We start from the raw sequence: 24,120 nt of genomic DNA on the forward strand, positions 1-24,120 counted from the left end.
CATTCTGTCTCGTGGTCCATTCATACCTTTCTCGTGTTTTTTTTTTTACCTAGAGATGGCAAAACCGCTGTTCCTCCAAATTAATAACTTGTTTTTACATATTGCTTGCTTTCATATACTTGTAACTTAGTACTGTTAAAACTATCAGGTATTACTATTAACCAACTCAATTGTACTCAATGTATCAACTTCTGACGAAATAAAGATTGAATTGCCCTACCAGGATTTGCAAGTATGAGCAGAGGCTGCACACAGATAGCTACATCCAGAGCATAACTCAATTATCTTTCCAAACACATTTTACAATGCACTTATGACACAGGAGATATAGAAAAAATCTATATGTGTGGTAACTTTTTCAGTTTTAAACTGTTTATATTTGAATGCATTAAAAATACCATTGACAATGTTTCAAATAGGAATCACATTTGAGAAGGACTTCATCAGGTTGCATGGCGCTCCAAACATTGAAAGGTATAGACCACCCTTCCCAGAAGGTAAAACAAATTGTTACTTGTGTAGATTTGGTTGTTGAGAATTTGTAATACTTTGTTTTCACTTCGTTTAAGTCGCTTATGATAATGTCTGCCCTAGGAAGCTGGTTAAAAAGGCCCTTTAATAACACCGTAGTTTGCAATGGTTAGGCTTTTTCAATACACTTTTGGCCTAAATTGTTGATATTAAAATATTTCTGAATGTTTACCTTGTATGCATGTACAATTTAATATTTCGTCAATTCGACTTTGACAGAAGAGAAATGCTTGCTATTAATTCAAGAAAACCATAATTTTAAAAGTGTCACTGCATTGTTTGAATAGATCTATATTGTGATAGAACTTGTATCTAGTAGGGTATGTGTATATGTGTATTAATCTTTACATAGTAGAAACCTAGGGGGTCAATGGGGCACTTTAAATCAATGAAGCTTGGAAGAGATTTTAGATCGCATACATGTAGTAGACTTCTAAATATCAGTAGAAATTACAGAGTAACAGAATAGCCCGTCCAGAATTTTCGGTTGCATTTGTAAGTCCCGCTTTCGTGTGCAAGTCTTAATCGGGTGCAAAAATAGACCTGACTATTGGTATATTTGCTATTAATGGCAGTGTGTTTTTGCAACCACTAATTTCATATGGGTTTAAAAGACACCATAGCTGATTTATTCAGAATCAAAGAATGTTTTGCTCAAATGTCAAAGATGGGATTATAACTCAGGTGTCCTGATTCCAAGGTGAGGGACTGAAAAACGACAACAGATTTCATGAAATAGCAGCAGATACGCCCATTGTGTATTAAAAGTACACCTTCCATCCTTCAATAACTTTCGGGAAAGAGGATTCCCTCCTACATGTGTTATCCCTCTTACCTGACCCCACTCTCCAGTGATCCAGCGTGGAGGAGGGCAGCGGCCCAAACTACAACGGAGGCGGACAGGTGGCTTGTTTTCCTCTGCACAGTTTGGTGGCGGGAACGTTTTGGAAAGGTCGCCGCTCTTGCACAGAACAATGCGATGTTTGAATCCTGGACCACACTTGGGCGTACACTGAAAGCAACAAACAGAAATTTTACAAGACAATAGGAGGAGACGACTACTTTCAGCTCTTGATTCTGAAAATTCTATGTTCAGATCCTAACTTTTGAAACCTTTTGAATCACCATTGCCAAGCATTAATTTTCAGCAAAACCGTAACCATAGATGAATCAGCCATTTAGAAGAGTAAAACGGGCAGCTATGTAGACTGCAAGATGCTATAGCATCTAATTTATTTTCTCTTTAAGCAAAGCATGGATCCTAAGTACTTTCAGTGAAGCTCTGCATTTAGCTTGAGAGAAATCCACTTGCTTTTATACTGGAAAATATAAAAGAGATTGATTCTTTCCTTTCTGATATGGTTCACATATTATTTAGAGAAGATACAGGGCCTTCGCCTATTTTTAAACTTTTAAAACATTTTACTTCTTTTACCAATTGTGTTGCTAATTCACTGTGTTTGGGCTCACTTTGTTTCCGCGCTGTCACGGCCAGGCTGAGCGCTGATGGGCTTTCCTCATGCAATCAAAAGCTTGACCAGAAGGAGCCATTTGTGCCCACGGCAAGACGCGCGCAGCAGACGAGTCGCTGGCGTGCCGAAGGGGCGACAAAGGCAAGCCCGTCTGCGCCCGTCCGCGCCTGTCGACGCCAGATGCCAGACATGAGCTGGTTTGGTCTGTGCTAAGCGTGCATACTCTCGGGAGGACTTCTTCACAATCAGCAAGGGTGTAAGTCCTTCGCTCACCTACTTTGTGTCGCACTGCAGGGTCCCTTCGGCTGTATACGGTGCAGTTTCAACTCTTTGGCAGCTGCAACTCTCTTACCTCCCCCTTCACATACTGTCAAACTCCTCAGCTTGAATTGCCGTTCCTTAGTGAAACATTTCACTGAAGTATTTGACTTACTCTATGATGAGACACCGGATATTCTCTTTCTCACAGCGACATGGCTCACTGTCAATACGGAGGCGGGCCTGGTCTGGGCTTGCCTCAAAGTTATAATATTGTGACACTCAATAGAGGGGCCTGGGGTGGTGGCATCACTTGCACCCTGATTAAAGAGGCCCTGGTGGGCTGTGAATGTGCACGTTTCAGGATTTCTTTCAATGTCGATTTCACACTGTCTGGACTCCTGATGTATCGCCTTCCAGGGCCTTTCAAAGAGTTCAGGGATGCGCTTATTGCAGCATCTGGCATACTTGCCATCAGATCAGCCAGTTTCAGCATCATTGGGGATCTTAACTTGCATTTAGATGCAGACTGTGAGTTAGGAAAAATAAATTGTGATCTTGGCGCCCTCCAACTTACCCAGCGAGACCGCGGCTGCACACACTCAGCTGGACATTTATTGGATCCTGTTTTTTCCAACCTTCCCGCTCTCAAATTCAATACACCTATCCCTATGAGCGGGCCCGACCATTACCTGGTATCCATGGCATTACAGGGACTTGGTCCACTCCAGGGCGCAGCTCGTAAATCAGTTTTAAAGCGCCTGTGGAATAAACTTGATACCGAGCAGTTTTACCCTTCTCCTGAGTCATACACTCAGCCTTCCTGACAACCCTGATGGGGCTGAGAGCACTATCTCATTGGCTCACTCACTCCCTTGACACTCTCATTCCTGCCAGGGGATCCCAGAGTCACAATACCCAGTCAAGCCTCTGGTAAAATGGCAACCTACCCTTAGTCCGGAAAACCTGTAAAAGCCTTGAACGGCCGTGGAGGCGAGTCTATGATCCAGTCTTGAAAATACAATACCGTGGGGAGACATCCTTTACATCACATGCAATAAATCACATGCCATTACAATGCGGTTGTTACAACAACTGCGTTATTACATCGCAAACCAATACAACGCAAGTCGTTAAAACGACTTGCTGTAGGGGGCAGAAGGTGTTGGATTTTAAATCCAACACCTTTACTACTGCTGCACAGACTGGAGTTGGAATAGTAAGTTATACTATTCCAACATTCAGCGCCCCCTACAGCAAGTCGTAACAACTTGCGTTGTAGTGATATGCGATGTAACAACACAGTCGTTGTAACGACTGTTGTAATGGCATGCAATGTATCCCATGCGTTGTAACATTGCATATTCATACCGTGTAGCCATTAGGAACTATCATAGGGCCATTCAGAAGGAAAGAGCTGCCTACTTTGCCGATGAGATTAGAAATAGCAGTAACCCTGCTAAATGTATCTTCTCCCTGCTTAAAGATCTTACATTTTCGGGGCAACCCAAAGCTCCCCAGATTTCCTCTAATCTGCAATGCGAGGTCCTCACCCCCTTCTTTATCAAGAAGGTCGAGAGCATCTGCAGGACTTTCCTCCACACTTAGATCGGACAGGCCCCTCCCGTGGCCCTGCGATACTCCTACACTCTTTGTCTTCCCAGCGCACTCTCAAAAAGGGATGCGTAGATCTGCAATAAACTTAAATCAGGATCTGCTGCAGACCCTCTCATACCGGATCAATTTCAGAAATTCTTACCTCAGCTTCTTTCTCCTTTCTGCAAACTTATCAATCTATCTATGTCCTCTGCAGAGGTCCCCATGGACAGGGAAACATGCCAAGATAGTCCCTTTACTTAAAGAAACCTACGCAGGATGCCTCAAAACCAGAGAATTGTTGCCCTATCTCTCTCCTCCCTTTGGTATCTAAGATCACTGAAGCTTACATCAATTCTATTCTTACTATGTTCATCGAAGATAACAATCTGCTGGACCCTTCCCAGAGTGGCTTCCGCTAACGTCACAGCACTGAAACCGCCCTTCTGGCTGTAACAGAACATCTAAGGGGGCGTTAGATGTCGGTCGCACCTCAGCTCTGATCCTACTGGATCTAAGTGATGCATTCGACAGTGTGTCCTACCAGATCCTGCTGCAGAGCTTACAGGACATCGGTGTTGGCGGCCCTGCCCTGTGCTGGCTCACTTCCTTTCTATAGGAAAGAACCTTCAAAGTGTCCATTCCTCACTTGAGCTTCCCAGTGCATGCTGTCCACCAAGGGGTTTCTCAGGGATCGGCTTTGAGCCCTACCCTATTTTACATCTACATTCAACCCCTAGCAGCAGTAGACAGGAGCAGAGGACTAACTGTGGTATCCTATGCGGATGACACACAGTTTGTGGTAGCACTATCAGATGATTCTGCGCAGCATGCGCTCAAGTTTAAGGAAGATCTAACAGCTATCGCAGACTGTATGACCGCCAACTGCCTCCAACTGAATGCCAGTAAATCCAAGATCTTATTGGGGAGTAAAGATACTCACCTGTGGAGCGAGCATTGGTGGGCATCAACTCTGGGTTTCTCACCTGCCCCAAAACAGACAGTCAAAAATATGGGAGTTTGGGTGGAATCTGCTCTAACTTTTCAGGCTCGAACTAAAGCGGTAGCCAGGGTCTACTTTGGGCTCCTACGTGGGCTTAAACCTCTGTTGGGATTCTTTGATCCCACCATCCGTCAGGTAATCATCCGGGGCCCCAATACTATCCAGACTAGACTATGCTAGTTCCCTATAACTAGGGGCTAGTAGAGCAAAGATACTTCGCCTTCAAAGGGTAGAAAATGCTGCCGTACGGACACTCCTCGGATAGCCAAAAACCTGTTCCACTACTGTCTCTATCCACAGACTGCATTGGCTGCTGGTGCAGAAACGTATCCAGTTTAAAACTCTCTGTATCGTTCATAGAATCATGAATCTCCAATCCCCGATATTCTGGCTAAACTATTTATGCCCTACATGCCCGCCAGCAGCACTCCAAGGGCCAGCACCTGGCGGTTGTAACCCGGGTTAAAAGAGTACGGGCAGGAGAGCCCTACTTCCATGTTCTCGCTCAAAGTTTTGGAACTTCCTCCCTGTTTAGTATCAGAAGTATCCAAAACCATGCACTATTCTGTAAAGCCATAAAAACCTATCTTTTTCCTGCATAATTGATCTTTCTGTGCGTCACTCAGTCTGCCTATGACAGTTGCATTTTTAGGGCTGGGACGCCCCTATGCTGGGGCAGCTGTGCGCTCTATAAAATGTATAACATAACATAACAATACTAATGTGAACCATAAATTAAAAACTTAAAAAAGCATCTGTACTGGTGCCGATTCACATAACAGGATTAACAGAGCTAATATTTTAAACCTCATGCGTTTTCTAGTTTCTTGTCCATGTCACTAAACACAAACTTATATGAAATTCAGAGTTTTGGGGTACAGGAGAAGGTGAATGTGATCCTTTGAGAACAGCAATCTAGAAGATAAAAGGTTGAGGGAGGAGAGGAAGAGAGTTGGAAGGGGGAAATTAGATATTGAGACAAAACAACCGAAAGAAACAAGAAAATGCATATGGAAAGGTGGAAAGGTGGAAAGAGACGGGAGTGCTCTGGAATAAAATGATTATAAGATGGAGACAAAAGAGAGAACATTGCCAAAACCAGTATATCTGTCTTTAATCTGTCAAAGAAAGTAAACATTACAAGTAACACATTTCCATTACCCGCTCATGGAGTCCACCTCCTCCTAGTCATTAACATATGAGGAATCCCTGCCTTCACGATAGCCTATTGTGTGTTAAAGTTATGATATGTTTTTCTACTGACACAGATCTCCTACCTCTATGTCAATTCATACCATAAATGCCACCTCCCTCTCTCCCACCTCCGGTCTTCTCTTCTGTCCATCACAGACAGCTAATCCGACATTGAAACAACTGTTCCTGGGGAAGGGAAAGGATGTAGGAGCATGCATTTTATGTAGGACAATATTGGCCTCCTCCTGTACAGCGGAGCAGGCAGTTTCTTTGCCTGCTCCGCTTTGTTCTTATCTCCCAGCCCATGTGCAGAGCTGGGGCGGTGAGGTTAGACTAACCTCACCGCCCCAGCTCTGCACATGTCAATTTATGTCAGACACCACTTTTGATGGATTATGTATGGGCCTTGTCAGCTATTGCATGACCAGTGATTACAGGGTGTAGATTTCTCGGGCTTAAGCCTTGAAAGGAGGAGTCGGCTAAAATTCCTTACTGTATAAATAGCCATTCCCAAGTGGCAAGCTTTTTGATCATGTATTGAATGACCTGCTACAGAAAGCTGCTGATGAGAAGAAATAATTAAAGCCCATCAAGTAGGTCCATGCAAAAAACTTTTTTGTATAAAAAGCCTGCTTCTCCACCTCAAGGAAAACAGCCCCATCGAGGATTAAGTCAGCGGAAGGGGGCTGCGTTTTAAAACAAATCTCAACCCTCAACAAGACCAAAGCCAGGAAAATTCCTCTATGCTGGGAGGCCTGCTACAACACTTCTATCATCAATGCATTCAAACAATCACCGATTCCTGGGTCCACTCCGTTATTCACAATGGTTATCGAATCCCCTTCAAGGAAACCCAACAAGTTGTACTGAAGACCACACAACTCCGGAAAGAACCAATAAAACGTTTGGAATTACAATGTCAGACGGAACCTTTCATCCAGTTCTGGACCTCAAAGCCCTAAATTCTTTTGTGGCAATCGAATATTTCAGGATGGTGACTTTTCAATCTCTCATACCTCTTTTGGTAAAAGGTGATTTTCTCATGATGTTGGACCTTCAAGATGCATACTTCCACATTCTGATGCATGTGGAGAGTCAATGGCTACTCAGGTTTGCCATCAGAAGCTCTCATTTTCAGTTTCATGCTCTCCCACTTAGTGTGACGTCCCCACAGGTCTTCACAAAGGTATTGGTACCTGTAGTTGCTTTTTTACAACTTCATGGTTTTACCATATTGCTGTCTTAATGACTGGTTGCTTTCTCCTCCCTCTTTTTCCAAGGCAGAAGAGGCAGTGACAGCAGTAACTACCTTGGTCCAGCAACTTGGATTCATATCAACCTACAGAAGTCGCAATTAGTCCCGTCACAAATCAGGCAATTTATTGGAGACCAGTTTGATACAATAAGAGGGTACAGTATTTCTAATGGACTACAAGTGGGAAACTATTGTGTTTATGGTCTGCAATCTCTATGAGAAAATACAAGCTACTACCAGGACTTGGCTCAGCGTTCAGGGCCTTTGGGCAGCTTCAAAAGTGGTAGACCCATGGGCTTGGTTTCATATAAATCCTGTGGTAAATCACAGTTTGGCTCATTGGTTTCCGAGCTAAGAGAAGTATGCACAATGGTTTCCAGTTACTCTTTGGCTTGTTCAAGAGCTTGCCGGATGGAGGAAGAGCAAACATCTCCAGAAAGGAGTTTGCTTTCAGTACCCATCCCCAGTAATATTAACAACAGATGCCAGTCTAAGGGGTAGATGCAGTTCTGGAGCTTTAAGAACAGAATGCCCCTGGTCACCCTGAGAGGAACATCAGTCCTCTGATTAGAGAGAGTTGTGTGTCATTCTAAAAGCTCTTCAATACTTTCACATTCCATTAACAGCCAAGTATGTCTGGGTCAGGACAGACAATTCAGTTGCATGATGTTGTCTGAACAGACTGGGGGGAGTAAACCAGGTGTCGTTTCAGATTTTTTCATGGGCAGAACAATGGGTCCTGACATTGAAAGCAGCTTGCATCAAAGGGGAGTGAAATTACTGGGCAGACAATTTCAGTCGCAATGTTCCGTCCTCAGTTAGCTTTCACCTGTCTAAACACCAGTTCAATCAGAATTGTCACAAGTTCGGCTTCCCATTGAATGACCTGTTTGCATCCCAGTCAAACACGATGTGTCTTCAGTTCTGTACAGAGACAGTATCCCCTCAGGCATGGGCAGTGGATGCCATGTTGGTGCCAAGGGTCACTTTATGCATTCCGTCCAGTTCTACTTCTCTCAAGAGTCTTACAGGAAATCAGAGCAGAGAGGGTCAAAGCGAATCTAGTGGCACCAATCTGGTTTTCACTTCTTTTCACCATGATGCAGGGACAGTATCTTCACCTTGCATTGGTACCACCTCCATTCCATCGTCTCTCATGACAATATATCCATTTTCATCTGACAGCCTGGTTGTTGAACAGCTAGAGATCTCTATTCTTCCAGAAGAGCCTCCACTCTTTGCTCCTATGATACACATTTGAAAGCATTTTCTTGGTGTGTACGGAACATTCTGCTGCCCCTACCAATGTTGGCACTTATAGATTTGTAGAACTTTAAAGGGATAGGTTTGGCACCTTCCACTTTGAATGCTCAATGGATAACTGTTGGAGGCTTTTGTTAGTTTGCAGTCCTTTTTCAGATAGTTTCTTTGTTCTGAAGATTGATTAAGAGTTTTTGACTACAAAAACCATCTGTTCATGACCTTTTACCATCATGGGATTTGTCAATTATTCTTAGGGTTTGGAAAAAGAACCTTCTGAGCCTCTTGAAACATCCTCACTTATATTGCTGTCACCAAGTGGCTATTACTTTAGCACATAGACTGGGGAGTTGGAAGAGCAAATTGATTTATACACTTACCTCCATAGGGGGATTTTCCGTTGGACCCTAAATTCATCCCAAAGATGGCAATGCAATTTAATTTTTCCCAGGCGACTGATCTTCCTGTGTTTCAAGAAGAGACTGTTTCTTCCATCCCATCAACACTATATGTTAAACTGCTTTTGACCATATATCTTGATCGAGCCAGTTCCTTGCAAGACTCAACCTCTCCTTTTATAGCTCATAGCTCGGTTTCCAAGGGTAAGGCTGTATCTAAGTCTACTCTGAGTAGGTGGATACGTCAAGCCATTTCTCAGACTTATTATGTTGAAAGTATTACTCTTGAAGGTTCAATTCAGGGCCATTCCACTAGGAGAGCTTCAGCTTCTTGGGCTGAAGCAGCAGGCGTTCCCCTAACTGAGATCCGTAGGGCAGCCACCTGGTACTCTTTCATTAAATATTATCATTTGAATTTATCTGATTCTGTACAAAAACTTTTTGGTTTTTGGTGCTGCAATACTTTCCTCTGCAAGGATGCAATTGTGAAAGCAATACATTGGTATTGTCTGCATTCGATGAAGGTGAGGCTGTTTTTTGTGTGTGAGATCCTCATATGTTAATGACGAGGATGAGGAGAACTCCATGAGGGGACAACTAACCTTTTACTTACCGGTAATCTTCATTAACCCAATTAGAAGTCCTAGTCACTTCCCTTCCAATTTCTCCTCCATTGTTGATTTAGTTATTATGAAAAGAGGAGGTATGAGAGGGTAGGTGACCTTTTTGGAATGCGTAGATATAGAGGTAGGACTTCTGTGTCAGTAAAAAAGAAAAATATAACTAACAATATATATATATATTGTATTTCTGGGACGGGTACCTGTATGTGATGAGCGAAGGCCTCTTTCTCCCCCTCACACTTTTTTATTCTTCATTACTCCGTCTTCTTCATTCCTTTCTTCCCCTCACGTTATTCTTCATATACCTTACTCTATTTGGCTGTGAATCAGTGACTTGTGAGACAGCTGTTTGCTAGGGTATGGCTGGATTGTAACAGAGTGTGTGTGTTTAAGTGTGTGGAGAGGCTATGGGTAGGGGGGCGAGTCCTGGGCTCACCATAGTATGCTGTTGCTGGCATACCTCCTCATCTCGGCACTGTAATTTTTTATGGTTGTCTGTGTGGTGACAGGGAGTGGAGCACCTAGGGCGATATTATGTATGCACTTTCCCTTTTTGCGCCTGGCTCACCTTAAAATAGGTGTGCCCAGCCCAAAAAAGAGAAAGAGTGCCCTATTACATAGAATGCGCAGCCCCAAGGGCAGCCACAAACTCGTGCGGCCCTGGGGGCAGCGCATTCAAGTGAAATATGGAGAAACTTTGAAGCAGCCGCTCTGTGTTCTCACAGTGCAGGGGGCAATCCGCCTGCACTTATAAAGGGGATTAGAGATCCCTTTCAGTCAGTGGGGGGATGCCTGGAGGGTCCATGGGACCCCTTTTCCCTCCTCCAGAGGGCTGCTCTCAGGGGGCACACTGACAGTGTGCCTCCTGAGAGTGCCTTTGCCTCTGCAACCGCATCTGTAATGTGGTGCGGGCACAGATGCAAAGGAATCCCCTCATTTGCATGGGGCACACTCTCATGCAAATGAGGGAACCCCCCCTGAAGATATCGCTGGCACTTTAAATGCACCAGCGCTATCAGTATTACAGGGTACGCACAATTGTCTGCGCCCCTTCTGTAATACCAAAGCGCCCCGGTTGCGCACAAAGAAGGTGCAAACACCTGCTGCGCCCCTAGTGCAATTTCTGTAATAAGGCCCCTGATGTTGAATGTGCTTTGCAGGATGCCTAGGCGATATCATGGGTCTATTGTGGGCTGTATTGGACACTGTATGTTGATTATCATTCGTCACTGCTGGGTGTACCTAGACGGTCGGCATACATTGACTGATAGTTGCTAACATGGGAGTTGATGATGATTGGGGAGGCACAAATTATTAGTGATGTGTTTACCCGGAAGTTGTGGGGCTCTTTTCTTTTCCTGTTATCATGTTTATTGGCTGCAGCAAAGGTGGAGATAATGGCAGAAAGGGCATGGATGGAACACAAAGCTGCGGGATGGGACAAATTACAATTTCTAACACAAAATGAGAGGGGACTTAATTATTTTGTGAGGCGTTACCGAGTGCAGACCTATCTCCACAGGCACAGGATGCATGTAGCATTGGTGCAAGAGGCATAACTCTCACACCCTGAAATTCAGAATTTGTACAAGAAATGAAGGGGTCAGATGTTTGCAGCAAAATATTCCACCTATGCACGGGGAGTAGTAGTTTGGGTGGCCCAGAAGGTCCCGTTCCGGGTCCATGGATATACAGCTGACATAGAGGGGAGGTACGTCTTAGTCCACGGTTTGCTAGACAGGACGGAGATATGCATGTTAAAAGTTTATGCCTCGAATGTAGACGATGGTGAATTTTATTTGCAATGGAGGAGTTCCGGCTTCCGTACTCAGGAGTGCCTATAATATGGGCCGGTGACTTCAACTGCATCCTTGAAGGGCCGCTAGATATGCAACCCAGAAGCTCCATACCAAGCCCAACATGACAGTCGCTCTGCAAGTGGTGATGGAATGTTTGTGCTGAGTAGACATTTGTCACAAAACTCACCCTGGAGCAAGGGATACACATGTTATATGCCTGCATGCACACTCTCCAGTAGACTTGATCGGTTTCTACTCCAAAGAGAGGCCATAGCAGCTACAATACAGACTCACATACTGGGCCGTTTCCTGTCCAACCACGCACCTGTGCAGCTAAGGGGCGGCAGGACGAGTGTCCCTTTATGGTGACTGCATACTGAGGCCCTTAAGGATATCACGTTCCAAGAGGAACTATGGGAGGTGGTTACGGAATATTTTGATACTAATTGGTCATCCACTTCTAATAGGGGATTGTATTGGAAGGTGCTAAAGTTGGTGACACGCGGGAATGATTGTTGAGAGTTGGGGTTACTAGGAGACGATTGGAAAGAGAGCTTTCTGACACTGAGGAGGCATTGAATGGACTGCAGTGTGGGGGGCAGGGAATGCAGTTGCACGGTGAGGCACTCTTGCAGGACCTGGGTTGAGTGGTGGAATAATGGAAAATGTTACATTGTCTGGCTAAATTTGAATATCGCCATTTGTTGCACCGAGAGGGCAACAAATCTGTGAGACTTCTGGCATGGTTGCTGAAGTGGGTACGTCCTCCCCCAAACATATTAACGCTTAAACACCATGGACAGGAGGCCACCATACAGGTTGGTGTTTTTTCTCAATTGCGGGATCACTTGGAAGCAGCTTATGGATGAGGCCTAGGTACCACCCTGACTGTGATGGGCAAGTTTCTGGATGACATGCTGCTCCCATGCTTTAAGGAGACGCAGGCAGACGGATAGGGTGAGGCACTCAGATTTGAGGAGTTGCGGGATGCGATTCAGACCATAGCAAACTGTAAGACCCCGGGATTAGAAGGTCTTTCGGTGGAGTTCTTCCAAATGTATGCCTACCTCCTACTTCCCAGTGTATTGAAAACTTTGCAGGACGCCAAGTGAGTGGAGGGTTTGACACAGTCTATGCAGGAAGCGCAGATCGTTATGCTACCCAAGCCAGGTAAAGACCCACTTGCTCCTGGCTCTTATTGGCCCTTGCCTATACTGGGGGTGGATACCAAACTGCTAGCAAAGATGTTAGCGACCTGTCTGGGCAAGGTAGTAACACACTTGGTGCACAAAGACCAATGCGGGTTTGTGCCAGGCAGAGGGACTAACATGAATCTTTGGGGACTTTCTCACATGCTCCATACGGTTGAGGGCACTGACATGTGGGTGGAGGTGGTCACTTTAGATACTGAGAAAGTGTTCAACACCCTACGCTGGGAATACCTGTGGGAGGTGTTGGGAAGGAAGGGCTGGGCCGGGAGTTCATATCTTGGGTCTGTCTCCCTTACTGTCAACCAGTGGCCCCTGTGCCCAGTGGCGGACTGATATCAGCATGTTTATATCGATCAGGGCCACACCTCCCTTCTGGTCCTATTAGACCTGACAGCCGCCTTCGATACCCTGTCTCCCTCGGTTCTTACATCTCGTCTGAGGGAGATAGGGGTAGAGGGAGTGGCCTTGAGTCTATTGGCCTCTTTCCTGGATCAGAGGGAGCAGAGGATCAAGCTGGGAGAATATCTATCTCCACCCACACCTGTGCAATGTGGGGTTCCACAAGGGTCGGCATTAAGTCCAACCCTGTTCAACATCTATGTGGCCCCACTTGCCAGGCTTGTGAGATCGTTTGGGATGGAGGTAGTCTCCTACGCCGACGACACCCAGATCTTGGTGTCCCTCTCTCACTCGGTAAACTCTTCCATTCTTAACTTTAGAAACTGCATGGAGGCGGTTTCTAAGTGGACGATTTACAATTCACTAAAGTTGAATGGGGAGAAGACCGAGATTCTGGTTTTCGGCGGAAACACTAACATCTGGTCGGCCGAATGGTGGCCCCTCTCGCTGGGAGTCTGCCCCACACCAACAGATTCTGCGAGGAATTTGGGAGTGATGATTGATCCTGTTCTCTCAATGGCACAGCAGGTTAATAGGACAGTTGCTACCTGTTGGGGCATTATTAAAACTCTTCGGAAAATTAAACATTATTTGTCCCCTCAGGCTCTTAAGCAGGTTGTCGTTGCACTTGTCGCTTCGCGACTTGATTATTGCAACGCTCTGTATGCCGGCGCTAATAAAGGCTTGGTGCAGCGCCTTCAGACTGCCCAGAATGCGGCAGCTAAATTTATACTGGATGCCCCAAGACTCTCTTCCGCCACGGCTGCTAGGAAAAGCCTGCACTGGCTTCCTATTGAGCCCAGGATCGCCTTTAAGACTCTTTGTTTGACCCATGGGGCACTCTCTGGCAAGGGGCCTGGTGGTGTGAGGAAATTGTTGCTTCCTTACGCACCGGGCAGAGACCTCCGCTCCTCAACTAAGAGCTTGCTGGTGGTGCCTCGTGTTCGAAGAAGTAAATGGGGTGGGAGGGGGTTTTCAACGGTAGCCCCCAAGCTGTGGAACAGCCTCCCCCTAGAAATTAAATCCCAACTGTCTGTCCTGAAGTTCCGGAAGCTCTTAAAACGTGGTTATTCTCAAAGGCGTACCCGTAGTGCTGGTTATTTGGTCATTTAGATTGTTTTTATGGTAGGCGCCTTGATGCCTTTGGGTTTAGTAGCGCATTATAAGATTTATTTCATTCATTCAGAGGGGCATGAGGCAAGGCTGAGTGTTGTCCTTGCTCCTATTCACCTTGGTGATGGAGCCTCTGGAGATTCAGCTGCAGCAGGGCATGGTCCAATGGGGAATTACTGTGGATGGTGATACGCACGTTGTTTCTTTATACACCAGACGAGATGGCGGTGCCTGCGTTCCTGACGGTACTGGTCCCGTTGGGAGAGGTGTTGAGGCTATACGTTATCCAACAAAAGTCGGTTTTGTTCACATTGGCAGCTCTAGCCAAGGGAGATGATGCGGGCCTTCCTATCAATTTGGGCATTCAGATGGCCGATACCCCCACTGCACAGTACGCCTTAAATATGGGAGCGGTCATTACGGGTCTGGAGGCATCTATTTGGTTCTGGAACCACCTGCTCCTCTCGGTCTTAGGGCGTGTGACCCCTGCTAGGATGGTTATGCTCCCTGATGTCTGTAGGCTCGCTGGAACTAATTTTTTTAATATCTCCAAATCCTCATTTGATGTCCTAAACAGCCTCCTGATCTCCTTGATATGGGCTGGGAAGCGCAGCAGGGTAAAACCAGATGTGCTCAAATTGGACATAGACGCCGGGGGTCTGGGTCTTCGACACCTTGGTCTCTATTATCTTGCAGGATTGCAGCAGTATGAGGCACTGTGGTGTGCTGAGCGTCTGAACATCGAGAAGGCACTTTTGGTGAACTGGGGTGCGGGATGGAGCTCACAAGAATTCTCATGATGGGCTCACAGACCCCCAGTATTGCCCATTCATGGTCCGTCATGCCGCTGGGGCCTGGAAGCGAGCACTCACTCTGGCTCTGCTAACGGCTCCCTATGCTCGGTTGCTCCCCCTCTGCTGGATTCAGGGGTCCATTCGAATACAGACCATGAAGGAACTCACGAGATGGCATAAAGGGGACTGCGTAACAGCGAGTGACCTATATCGTGACCTATATCTTAAGAGGACCTTGCTTTCCTCTGAGAACCCAAAAGAGTGCTTTCAGGTGTTTGTTGGCCACTTCCTGCAGTACACTAAAATATCATGCACAGCCAGGGAGATAAAGACAACGAACCCGGATGAGCCCAAGGAAATGCAGCCCTTGTTGTTATTGCTGGACCCGGGATTCCTCTGAGGGCTAATCTCCCACATTTATAAGGCCTTGAAGGCAGAACAGAGATTCGATGTATCAAATATCCATGATAGATGGGCGGCTGACCTGCCAATGCCACTCACGGAGGGTGAGTGGCGACGGGCTTTTGCACAGGTCAAGGAGCTGGCCCGCAACGTGCACTTTAAACTCACACCGTTTTTTTGCCTACATCGCACGTATCTAAAGCCCCAGAGGCTGTTGTGATTTAATGCTGCACGCCAATCGGCATGTCCCCCGTGCGCTGTGGAAACTGTGGGGTTCCTGCATATGTCTTGAGACTGTGCTCGCCTCCGGATATATTGGGTGGTTGTATTGCACATAGTACGTGAGGTTGCAAGCACACATGTTGAGGCGTCAGACAAGCACTGTCTCCTGGGCGTACTCCCGATCCGTAAATCCGGGTCTCGCATGCAACATAATTTGCTCTCCTGGGACTCGTGCTGGCTAACCGTTGCATTGCCATACACTGAGCGCACACCGTGCCCCCCGTCTGGACAAACGAAGGGATGACCGGAGTGAGTGGGGAGTAGCTGAGCAGCTCCATTTGCAGTTGGCCTGGGGAGATATTTTGGAGTGCCTACTGTCGACTGGATGGGTTAGATGGGGGGGGCTTGGACTTGCTTGTGCACGGTGGACTCCGCTACCCCCGCGTAGATACAGGGAACAGACCCTTTGACTGAATGGCTGAGTTGAGATACAGTTTATGGCTGGGCAATGTATGAGGGGAGGAGCAAACATAGACCGCATAGAGTGTGGGATGGGTCGTGTGTCTGAGCTGAGTATAGGGGGATGGATGTGAGTTGCTTTACTGTTAGCCCCCCCAGCCGCCTCTGAGGAACAGTTGGGTTGCCTGTCTGCCTCTGCAGCTTGAGTTGCTGCCACTTGCCACCTCACGCATGCACTACACGTCCTACCAACCCATGTGGGATGGCACCTCGCTAAAAGGCTATCTGGGCTTTGCCCATGCCCATGGTTGATCTCTGCCCACTGCTCAAGGATCTCTTGGGGGAACACCGCCCAGTTGCCTACTGCTGGCAAGTTAATTGGTTTGTTGGTTTATTTGATGTCTTTCTTTTGTGCATAACTCACTCCCACGGGAGCTGTCCTACTTGTTGGCCATATTTATGAATGCCTTGCCACATCATCCAGTGTCGAATTGAGACTATTGTACTAATAGGCACCGATGACCTGTAATGCAAGGCACCATGTGATTCTAATTCCATTACTCTTTGATTCAGTGGGCCAATCTGTACTGTGATGTTTGTGCAATATTTGACTAAAAGACACGTTTTCTATTTACTTAATTTTACTTTATTACCTGACCTACTAAAATGTGTCTGTAAAAACGTACATTTGTGCTGAATTTCGACCATTTTTGCCTTTTACCGTCACGGACCAGAATTTACCTCCATGCTAGGTGGCCATGCTACCTATGCAACAGCATTTTATCAACTTGTCGCAGTGCTTTGTTCGCTCAGTGCTAAGTCACTTTCCTCTAGAGTAACAAGTGAACTCCTCCCCTCCTCCTGGACGTCAGCTTTGTGAAGATTACACCGCATCCCAAGCGAGACTTTCTAGCCAACAAAGTCCACATCCCGTCTGCATGGGATTTTCTTTTTATTCTGCTTGCCAGAAGGAAAGGGTTTAATTGTTTTAAAATTAATATAATTGTACACAGTGGCTTTCCCGGCCACAAGTAGGCGGCGGCTGTGCCTTGGGTAATGTTTCTAGCAGATTTTGTTCCTTAGATTATGTTACACGTAGCGAAGAGGCCTGTGCCTCTGTTTTGTGTTAGAAAAATATACCGCAAGACACAGCATACCTCCGTATTTCTAAGAAATAAAAAGGCATTCGTGCATTACTTCTAGGAACCAGTACAAAAGGGTTCAGCCTCATTATATCCACAGCATCAAAAGTTCGGCTGTAAGGAGGGATCTGCACGCTGGGATGCGTATGCGGTTTTAATTAGGAATGATTCAAACCCTGTCACACAGTAGCAGCATGCACGTCTGTCTGCACAGGTGTTGTGCCATAAAAGTTAAAGCTTCTTATAAATTGAAACAGTGAAATGAAAAGTCATTATAACCGGGTATAGCATAGTGACATTTATAAAAATGAGTCCTGGCCCACATTTTTTGTACTAAAAACTATGATGTTTAATGCTGCTTGATAGTGCTTACTGAAAATGCCTGATATTTACTACGACAAGGAGGAAAGGGCACAAACTCTCATCTCTAGGCCATGCATGCTCCTACACCGAGTTTCTGTCTTAAGGGTACATTGGTACAGTCACCCTTCACAAAGAAACACTATCCTTCGATTAAGCAATTTGTATCTTGTCTCTTCACATCTCCTGTCCACGCATTCGTTAGTTATATGCCTACTTTCTAATCCCCAACATTTTTCCCTTTACCGTGCTCGCCTCTCACAGTCCCCGTGCCCTCTCTGTGTCCCCAGTGCCTCTCACCCTCCTGCACACTATGTTGACCCCTCCCATTCTGCCGTACTTTGGTCACCTCGTTTAACTCCTCTAATAATTTATTTATTTTATTTTGAAGGTTTTATATAGCACGGACAAGACCCTTGCGGGTATCAGAGCGCTTTACAAGCAGATATAGCAAATAAAACTCAAATTACAGACAGAAACGAAAAATTGTTATGATCCAAGTAAATCATACAAAAAATGACAGCATGTAAACATAGTTCATGTGAACTTGGACAGGAGAAAAGCTTTCACTGCTTTTTTGAACATTAGAGTGGAGGGATTTCGTCTGGTTTCAGGAGGTAGTGCATTCCAAATACTAGGGGCAAACCCAAAGAAGGCCAGATTGTATGATTTCTTCTTAGAAAATTATTGTGGTTTTAGTAGAAAGTTATTACTGCTTCTGGAGAATCTATTACCACGAGATAGTACCAGTTTCTGTGCCAGGTAGCTCGGAGAATTGTGGTGAATAGCCTTGTGTGTCATGCATGCGATTTTCAGTTGAACTCTAACTTCAAAAGGTAACCAATTGAGGGCTCTTAAGTCTGGGGAGATGTGGCAGTTTCTTTTGCACCCAGTGATGAGTCTAGCAGAGGAGTCGATTGAGGCTCCTAGGGAGTCCGTCGTCGATCTGGGGAGCCCGCAAAGGCTAGCACTCCCATATTCAATTCTTGGGAGTACTAGAGTTTGAACAACAAGTTTGAGGTCATTTGCGGGAAGGAAGGGTCTGAGTCTTCCTAGGATATTCATTTGATAAGTTGCTCCTTTTGTTCCGCTGCTGTGTTTCTGCATATTAAGGCTTTTGTCAAGGGAAACTCCCAGTGATTTAGCAGAGTCAATGATAACAGGTTGGCAGTTGAGTGCTGTGAGGTGTTTCAGCCAGACACTGATGATGGTCGATTGATTGGGGGGAGCGATGAGGAGGGATTCTGTTTTGAGCGTTTTTATTTTCAGATGGTTTTCAGCTAACCAGGTCTGGGTTTTTAAAGCGTTACGTTGAGCGATTTGATGTCTTCTGGTGAGTGGATTTTTAGGTAGATTTGTGTATCGTCCACGTACATGTGATATTGAACATTAGAGGAGCTGAAGATGTCAGTGAGTGGTTCCATGAATGAGTTGAAGAGAGTGTGAGAAAGGGAAGATACTTGTGGAACTCCTAAAGTGACTAGGACGGTATTGGATAAGGATTGCTTAGCCTTGAATCTTTGTGATCTATTATGCAGGAATGAGGTGAACCATTTTAGGACTGACCTCGATAGCCCCATTTTGTGCTTCAGGAGGTTTAGTAGGTTTTCATGCTTGGCGGTATCGAAAGCTGAAGAGAGGTCGAGCAAGATTAACAGATTGGCTTCATTTTGATCAAGAATTTTTAGAGCGTCATCAATTATGTGGGTCATGGCTGTTTCAGTGCTGTGTCCAGGGCGGAAGCCGGATTGGTATTGATCTAGCAGGTTGAAATGATCTATGTGTCTGCTGAGCTGTGAGTGAATGCATTTTTCTAGTAGTTTGGCCAGCATAGGAATGTCCGATATTGGGAAATAGTTATTTGGGTCCACCGGATCGGACGTTGGCTTTTTTAGGATGGGGACACCTGCCCAGATTTAACGTTATCTGGGATGATTCCTTGATGGAGAGAGGTGTTTATAATCTTGGTCCAAATAGGCAGTAACAGAGGAACGAAGTCTTTTAAATGGCTAGCAGGGAGGGGGGTCAGTGAAATGGTTGGATGGGTTCAGAGAAGTGAGCATTTTCGATATCACATCTTCACTGTACGAGGTGATGGAGGACTAAGAAGCATTGTTTTTGAGGTTAAACTTAGAGGAGCCTATGAGTAGGGCTCCAGGAGCGGGGGGGGTGTCATGTGATTGCCAGACTGGGTTGTTAAGTAGTTGAGCAGGTCCGCTTTTATGTGTTCTGTCTTTAGCATGAAGAAGGAGGTAAATTCTTCGCATTTGGGTAGCAAATCTGAGTTGGATTGGGGGAATGAAGTATGTCCATCAATGGTGTTTTGATTAGCTCAAATAATTTTTGGGGACGGTTTTTGGCTCGGTCCAGTTGATTACTAAAAAAGATTGCCTTTGATTGTCTAATCTTTCTGTAGAAGAAGTTTCTCGTTGTTCTTAACAACTTGTGGTGACCTGAGGAAGGAGTTGATCTCCATCTTCATTTGATTAATCTCAGGGATCTTCAGTCCTCATTAAGTCTACCATCGTACCATGGTTTGGAGTCTTTTGTAGAGTTTCTTTTCCATTGTAGTGGAGCGACTTTGTCTTGAACCTTGTTTATGGAAGAAGTGGTCAGATCTTGTACATCTGTTAGACCTTCGGGGGCAGCAGGATGTTGGGGCAGGAATTTGTGACTAGATCTGCATCTACATTTTTTAGATTTCTCTTCCAAATTTTGGGTCTCTGGGGTTGAGTAGCGGAAGGCTTTATTGCTTCATTGACGAGGAAAGTGATGGTGTGATGGTCAGACCAATCACAGGGAAGGATCATTACTAGCTTGGTGGCTTCCGCTCTGGAGATGATTAAGTCTAGAATTGGTCCTTTATCATGTGTGGGGGTGCTACAAATTTGGGTGAGGTTGAGGTCTGAGAGGAAAGATTTGAGGCTATTGACTGCTGAGTCAATGAGGTCATTCCAATGGAGGTTGAGGTCCCTGAGGAATATTTATGTATTTTGTTGTCCTGTATTGGTAGAAACAATGTCCATGAGATGTTCAATAAAGGTGAGGTTATCCCCTGGGGGGTGGTAAAAGTGCTTCCGTCTCGAGGAACACCTTTCCCAGTGCCATGCCTCAACCTCATCAAAGTACACTGCCCTCTGCACTGCTCTTCTGCTATGCACACTATGCCTCCATCCTTCACAGGGTTTCTCTTGAGAGAGTACACTGTGATGCTCCTCTCCTGAGAACATTGCGTGTCCGCACCTTCACAACATTGCTTTTCAAAGCGATCACATTGTTTTTCTTTTCTCCTGTACGCATCGTGGTTCCGCCCCTCTGACCTTGCTACTCATCAGAGAGAACGCAGTGCGCTACTATTCTTATTAATTTATTGTCTCCATTTCTTTAGTGCGCTTCTTCTGTTTGCAACTTGTCTCTATTCACGATGCTTCCCTTCCCTTGGGTACACTCTGTGTCATGTTCACTGCTTCTCTTCCCTTGGGTACACTGCATCTCATGCTCACTGCTTCTCTTCCCTTGGGTACACTGCACCTCATGGTCACTCCATGTCGATGTCCTTGTTATACCTCTGTGGTGTACGAGGGAGGATTAGAGTGGCAATTCTTGTGCTGCAATGTGGTTTTTGCGGATTATTCCAGAGGTTTCCTGCTCCTACCTGAAAACAGATTTGCCCTGCCACGGATTGTCAACTGGTACTAAGATTGGTAGAGATTTTTAGGTCGAGCATTCAACACATTTTGTACATACTTTAGTATATACTTATATGTGTATGTACTTTGTAGGCTGTGGAGATCAGCCCTAGGAATTGTCTGCTTCTGCTTAGGGGATTTAGAACTGTGTGAACTTTATCCCTGCTACTCAGTGGTAAAGTGCCTTTACCTTTAAACATGGTCAAATTGATATATTCCTAATTGGTATATTTCAATTACATACACATCCCTAGTACATGGTCCAAAATGTACCCATGGCATGTAAGTTAAATGTCACTACTAGGCTGCAGCACCTATTGTGCCATCAACTACAGTGACAGTGTAAAACATGGCTTCAGGCCTACCCTGTATAGCCTGACTGTAGCAGTGTAAAAGCTGCAATTTAGCCTGTCAGCATAAACCCTTTTGACAGATAAAAAAAACCCTTTAAAATATTAATAAGTCACCCCTATGTAGGACGTGTAGTCTATAAGGAAGGGTTCATAGTATTTAAATTAGGACATGTAGAAATCGAACATTAACATGTCCTTACAGTGACCAGCACCCATAAGCTCTGTTCACTGTGGTAGACCCACCTGTCCTATGTAGAAAACCAGAGTATTGATTACAATCCTATTACAGGGTCTTGGGTATGGATGGGACTTGATAGAACAATAATTAAACAACTATTTTCAATAGTTAAGTTAATAAAATACAAATCAATGGGGGAGGTGAATGTGTAATAAAATCAAGGAAAGATACATTTTAGAAAGTTACTTTTTCCTGGGGACTAATTTGCATTAGCTCTCAAACTTTTTCCAGCCAAGGATTAGCATTTGAATAGGTGTGAAAAAGGTGTGGAATGCTTCTCTGAAGCAAACAATTGGCAGACCTGAATGAGCAGAGATGACTCCTCTGATCCTAACATAATAGGCAGGGTGGAGGCTGAGACTATCCTTTTTTACATTACAGTGTCAAATCCTGCTTGAGTTTTCAAATTTTGCTTGACATGTCTGCTACATTTACTTGTAACACTTTGGTGTGTACTTGAAAGGCAGAAGACAGGATACCAGGACATATCTTGTGTAGCCACTGTCTGATTGCTGAAGGACTCTGATTTATCTCACCAGACTTCTGTCTCTGGGTTTAACATATAACACTGTACCATTCATCAACTAAAAGGGTACAATCCCTGCCCCTGACTATTTGTATTATATTATGGAAGACACAAAATGAACTTCACATCTATTCCTACTTAGGAGACTGAAACAGACTTTCAATATGTTTTCTAACCTATTGGAATAAAGAAATAGCTTTAAGATTCCTGGATGCCAAGCATACTTGCATTCCACCTGAGCACGAATAGCAAGGGGAAAAACTGATGATTGATACTAAGCTTGTTAAATTAACGGATATCAAACATAGTGTCCTTACTTCTGACCAGTCCAAAGCAACCCACTGAGGTGGGCATGATTGGTTATTGCAGGGTTCCTTTTCGATGGGTCGGTGGGTCAAACAGCTGATGTCATCCAGGGACTCCTCCTCAGAAGGTCCAATTTTTCTGATGCACATGACTGTCCTTGTTCGCATTCCTCCATCACAGGTTTTGCTGCAATCGGACCAGTCTCCTATAAACCACCTAGGATGAGAAAAAACAGGTAAATCTAGCCACTCACACCACAAACATGACACAGTATATTCTAAAACAATGAAGCATTTTATATATCAAGATATATCAAGAAGTTAAAGTCCACTTAGTAACATAAAATGTGCTGGATGACACCACTGACCAAGAGTACGCCATTGCAGCATTTTGTTTTCCTTGTGAAAATACCAAATTACTAACGCAGTAGCAGCAGTTTTTATCATTAGCGGTTCTCAACATTGTTGTCAATTTCAGAATCCTGCACTGTTGCAAAAGAACTATGGAAGTGATTTTACAAAAGTTAAGGGCAATAAAAGTGTGAAGCGTGACCATGGTCTGTCTCACCTGTTTATAGACCTTCCAACTCTAGGAGAACTGAGATAAAAAATCTTGGTAGTCAGGATGATGGATTTGTGTGTGATAAATTTTTAAGACTGCAGTAAAATTAGAAAAAATCTGAGCTACTGAATAAGTAGCTGCCTCACTCCAGCGTGTATCTATTTAAGGATTTGTCCCTTTCATAACTGAATAATATGTTGTTCCTATCCTGGGAGGGTGGAGGGGATTCATGGTCAGAAGTTGGGCACCAAATCCAAGAATTACCACTGACACGTTGCATTTCAGGATGGAAGTTGCAATCTTAACTAATGTCTACAGATACAGATAGAGGCCCAGAATTACTCCATAGTAGGCAGCTTTTCTAGTTGGTTCACTGATAAATTACCCCTAAACGAATTACGATTGATACCAAAATATTGGAAAATAAATATTGTGTGACATGAATATTGTATCAAAATAATTGTAGAACAGAATATCTAAGGTAAGCATATAGGTTTTTGATATATAATAGTTGACGGTTTTTGGAAATCCTTCTTTTCTACTCTTACTCTGTGCTAAAACCAACATGTAAAATCAATGTGTGAAAGTTATAAATGAGGGACGTTAGGGCCTGGTGATTATTCAAATTAACTGATTTTAAAATGTATCGTTAAACACTATGTCTGATTTTAACTGTATTTCATGTATGTTCCTGTGCACTTTTATGGTTGAATTTATTTAGATTGAATGAAGTTGGTACTGACTAACTGGTATATAATATCTTTTTATGGATATTGTTATAATTAATATTGTTTGCTTTAATATAATTAAAATAAATATTGTTTTCTAATTTAATATATGTTAGTTAGTATATTGTTATTAATGTTTGTTAGCATAACTTTTATGAATTTAAAAAAATATAGTTTGCCGTTTTAAAAGTGTCGTTTTTAAATGTATAATATAGTGCATTGTTCGTT

At 44.5% G+C, this 24,120-nt stretch overlaps 1 protein-coding gene across 1 annotated transcript in view; it reads right to left on the reverse strand.

The window, feature by feature from the left end:
- Nucleotides 1-1,185: 1,185 nt before the first annotated feature.
- Nucleotides 1,186-24,120, reverse strand: part of ADAMTS6 (ADAM metallopeptidase with thrombospondin type 1 motif 6) — a 1,724,075-nt gene continuing 1,701,140 nt past the window's right edge. Inside the window, exons 22-24 of the mRNA XM_086963486.1 lie at nt 22,615-22,819; nt 1,367-1,543; nt 1,186-1,239 (exon numbers count right to left, since the gene is read on the reverse strand). Coding sequence (XP_086819612.1) covers nt 1,186-1,239; nt 1,367-1,543; nt 22,615-22,819 — 436 coding nt within the window. The remainder of the gene's footprint in view (nt 1,240-1,366; nt 1,544-22,614; nt 22,820-24,120) is intronic.

Source organism: Lissotriton vulgaris, chromosome 3_1, assembly GCF_964263255.1.
Source record: "Lissotriton vulgaris chromosome 3_1, aLisVul1.2, whole genome shotgun sequence".
In the NCBI taxonomy this organism is placed as follows: Eukaryota; Metazoa; Chordata; class Amphibia; order Caudata; family Salamandridae; genus Lissotriton; species Lissotriton vulgaris.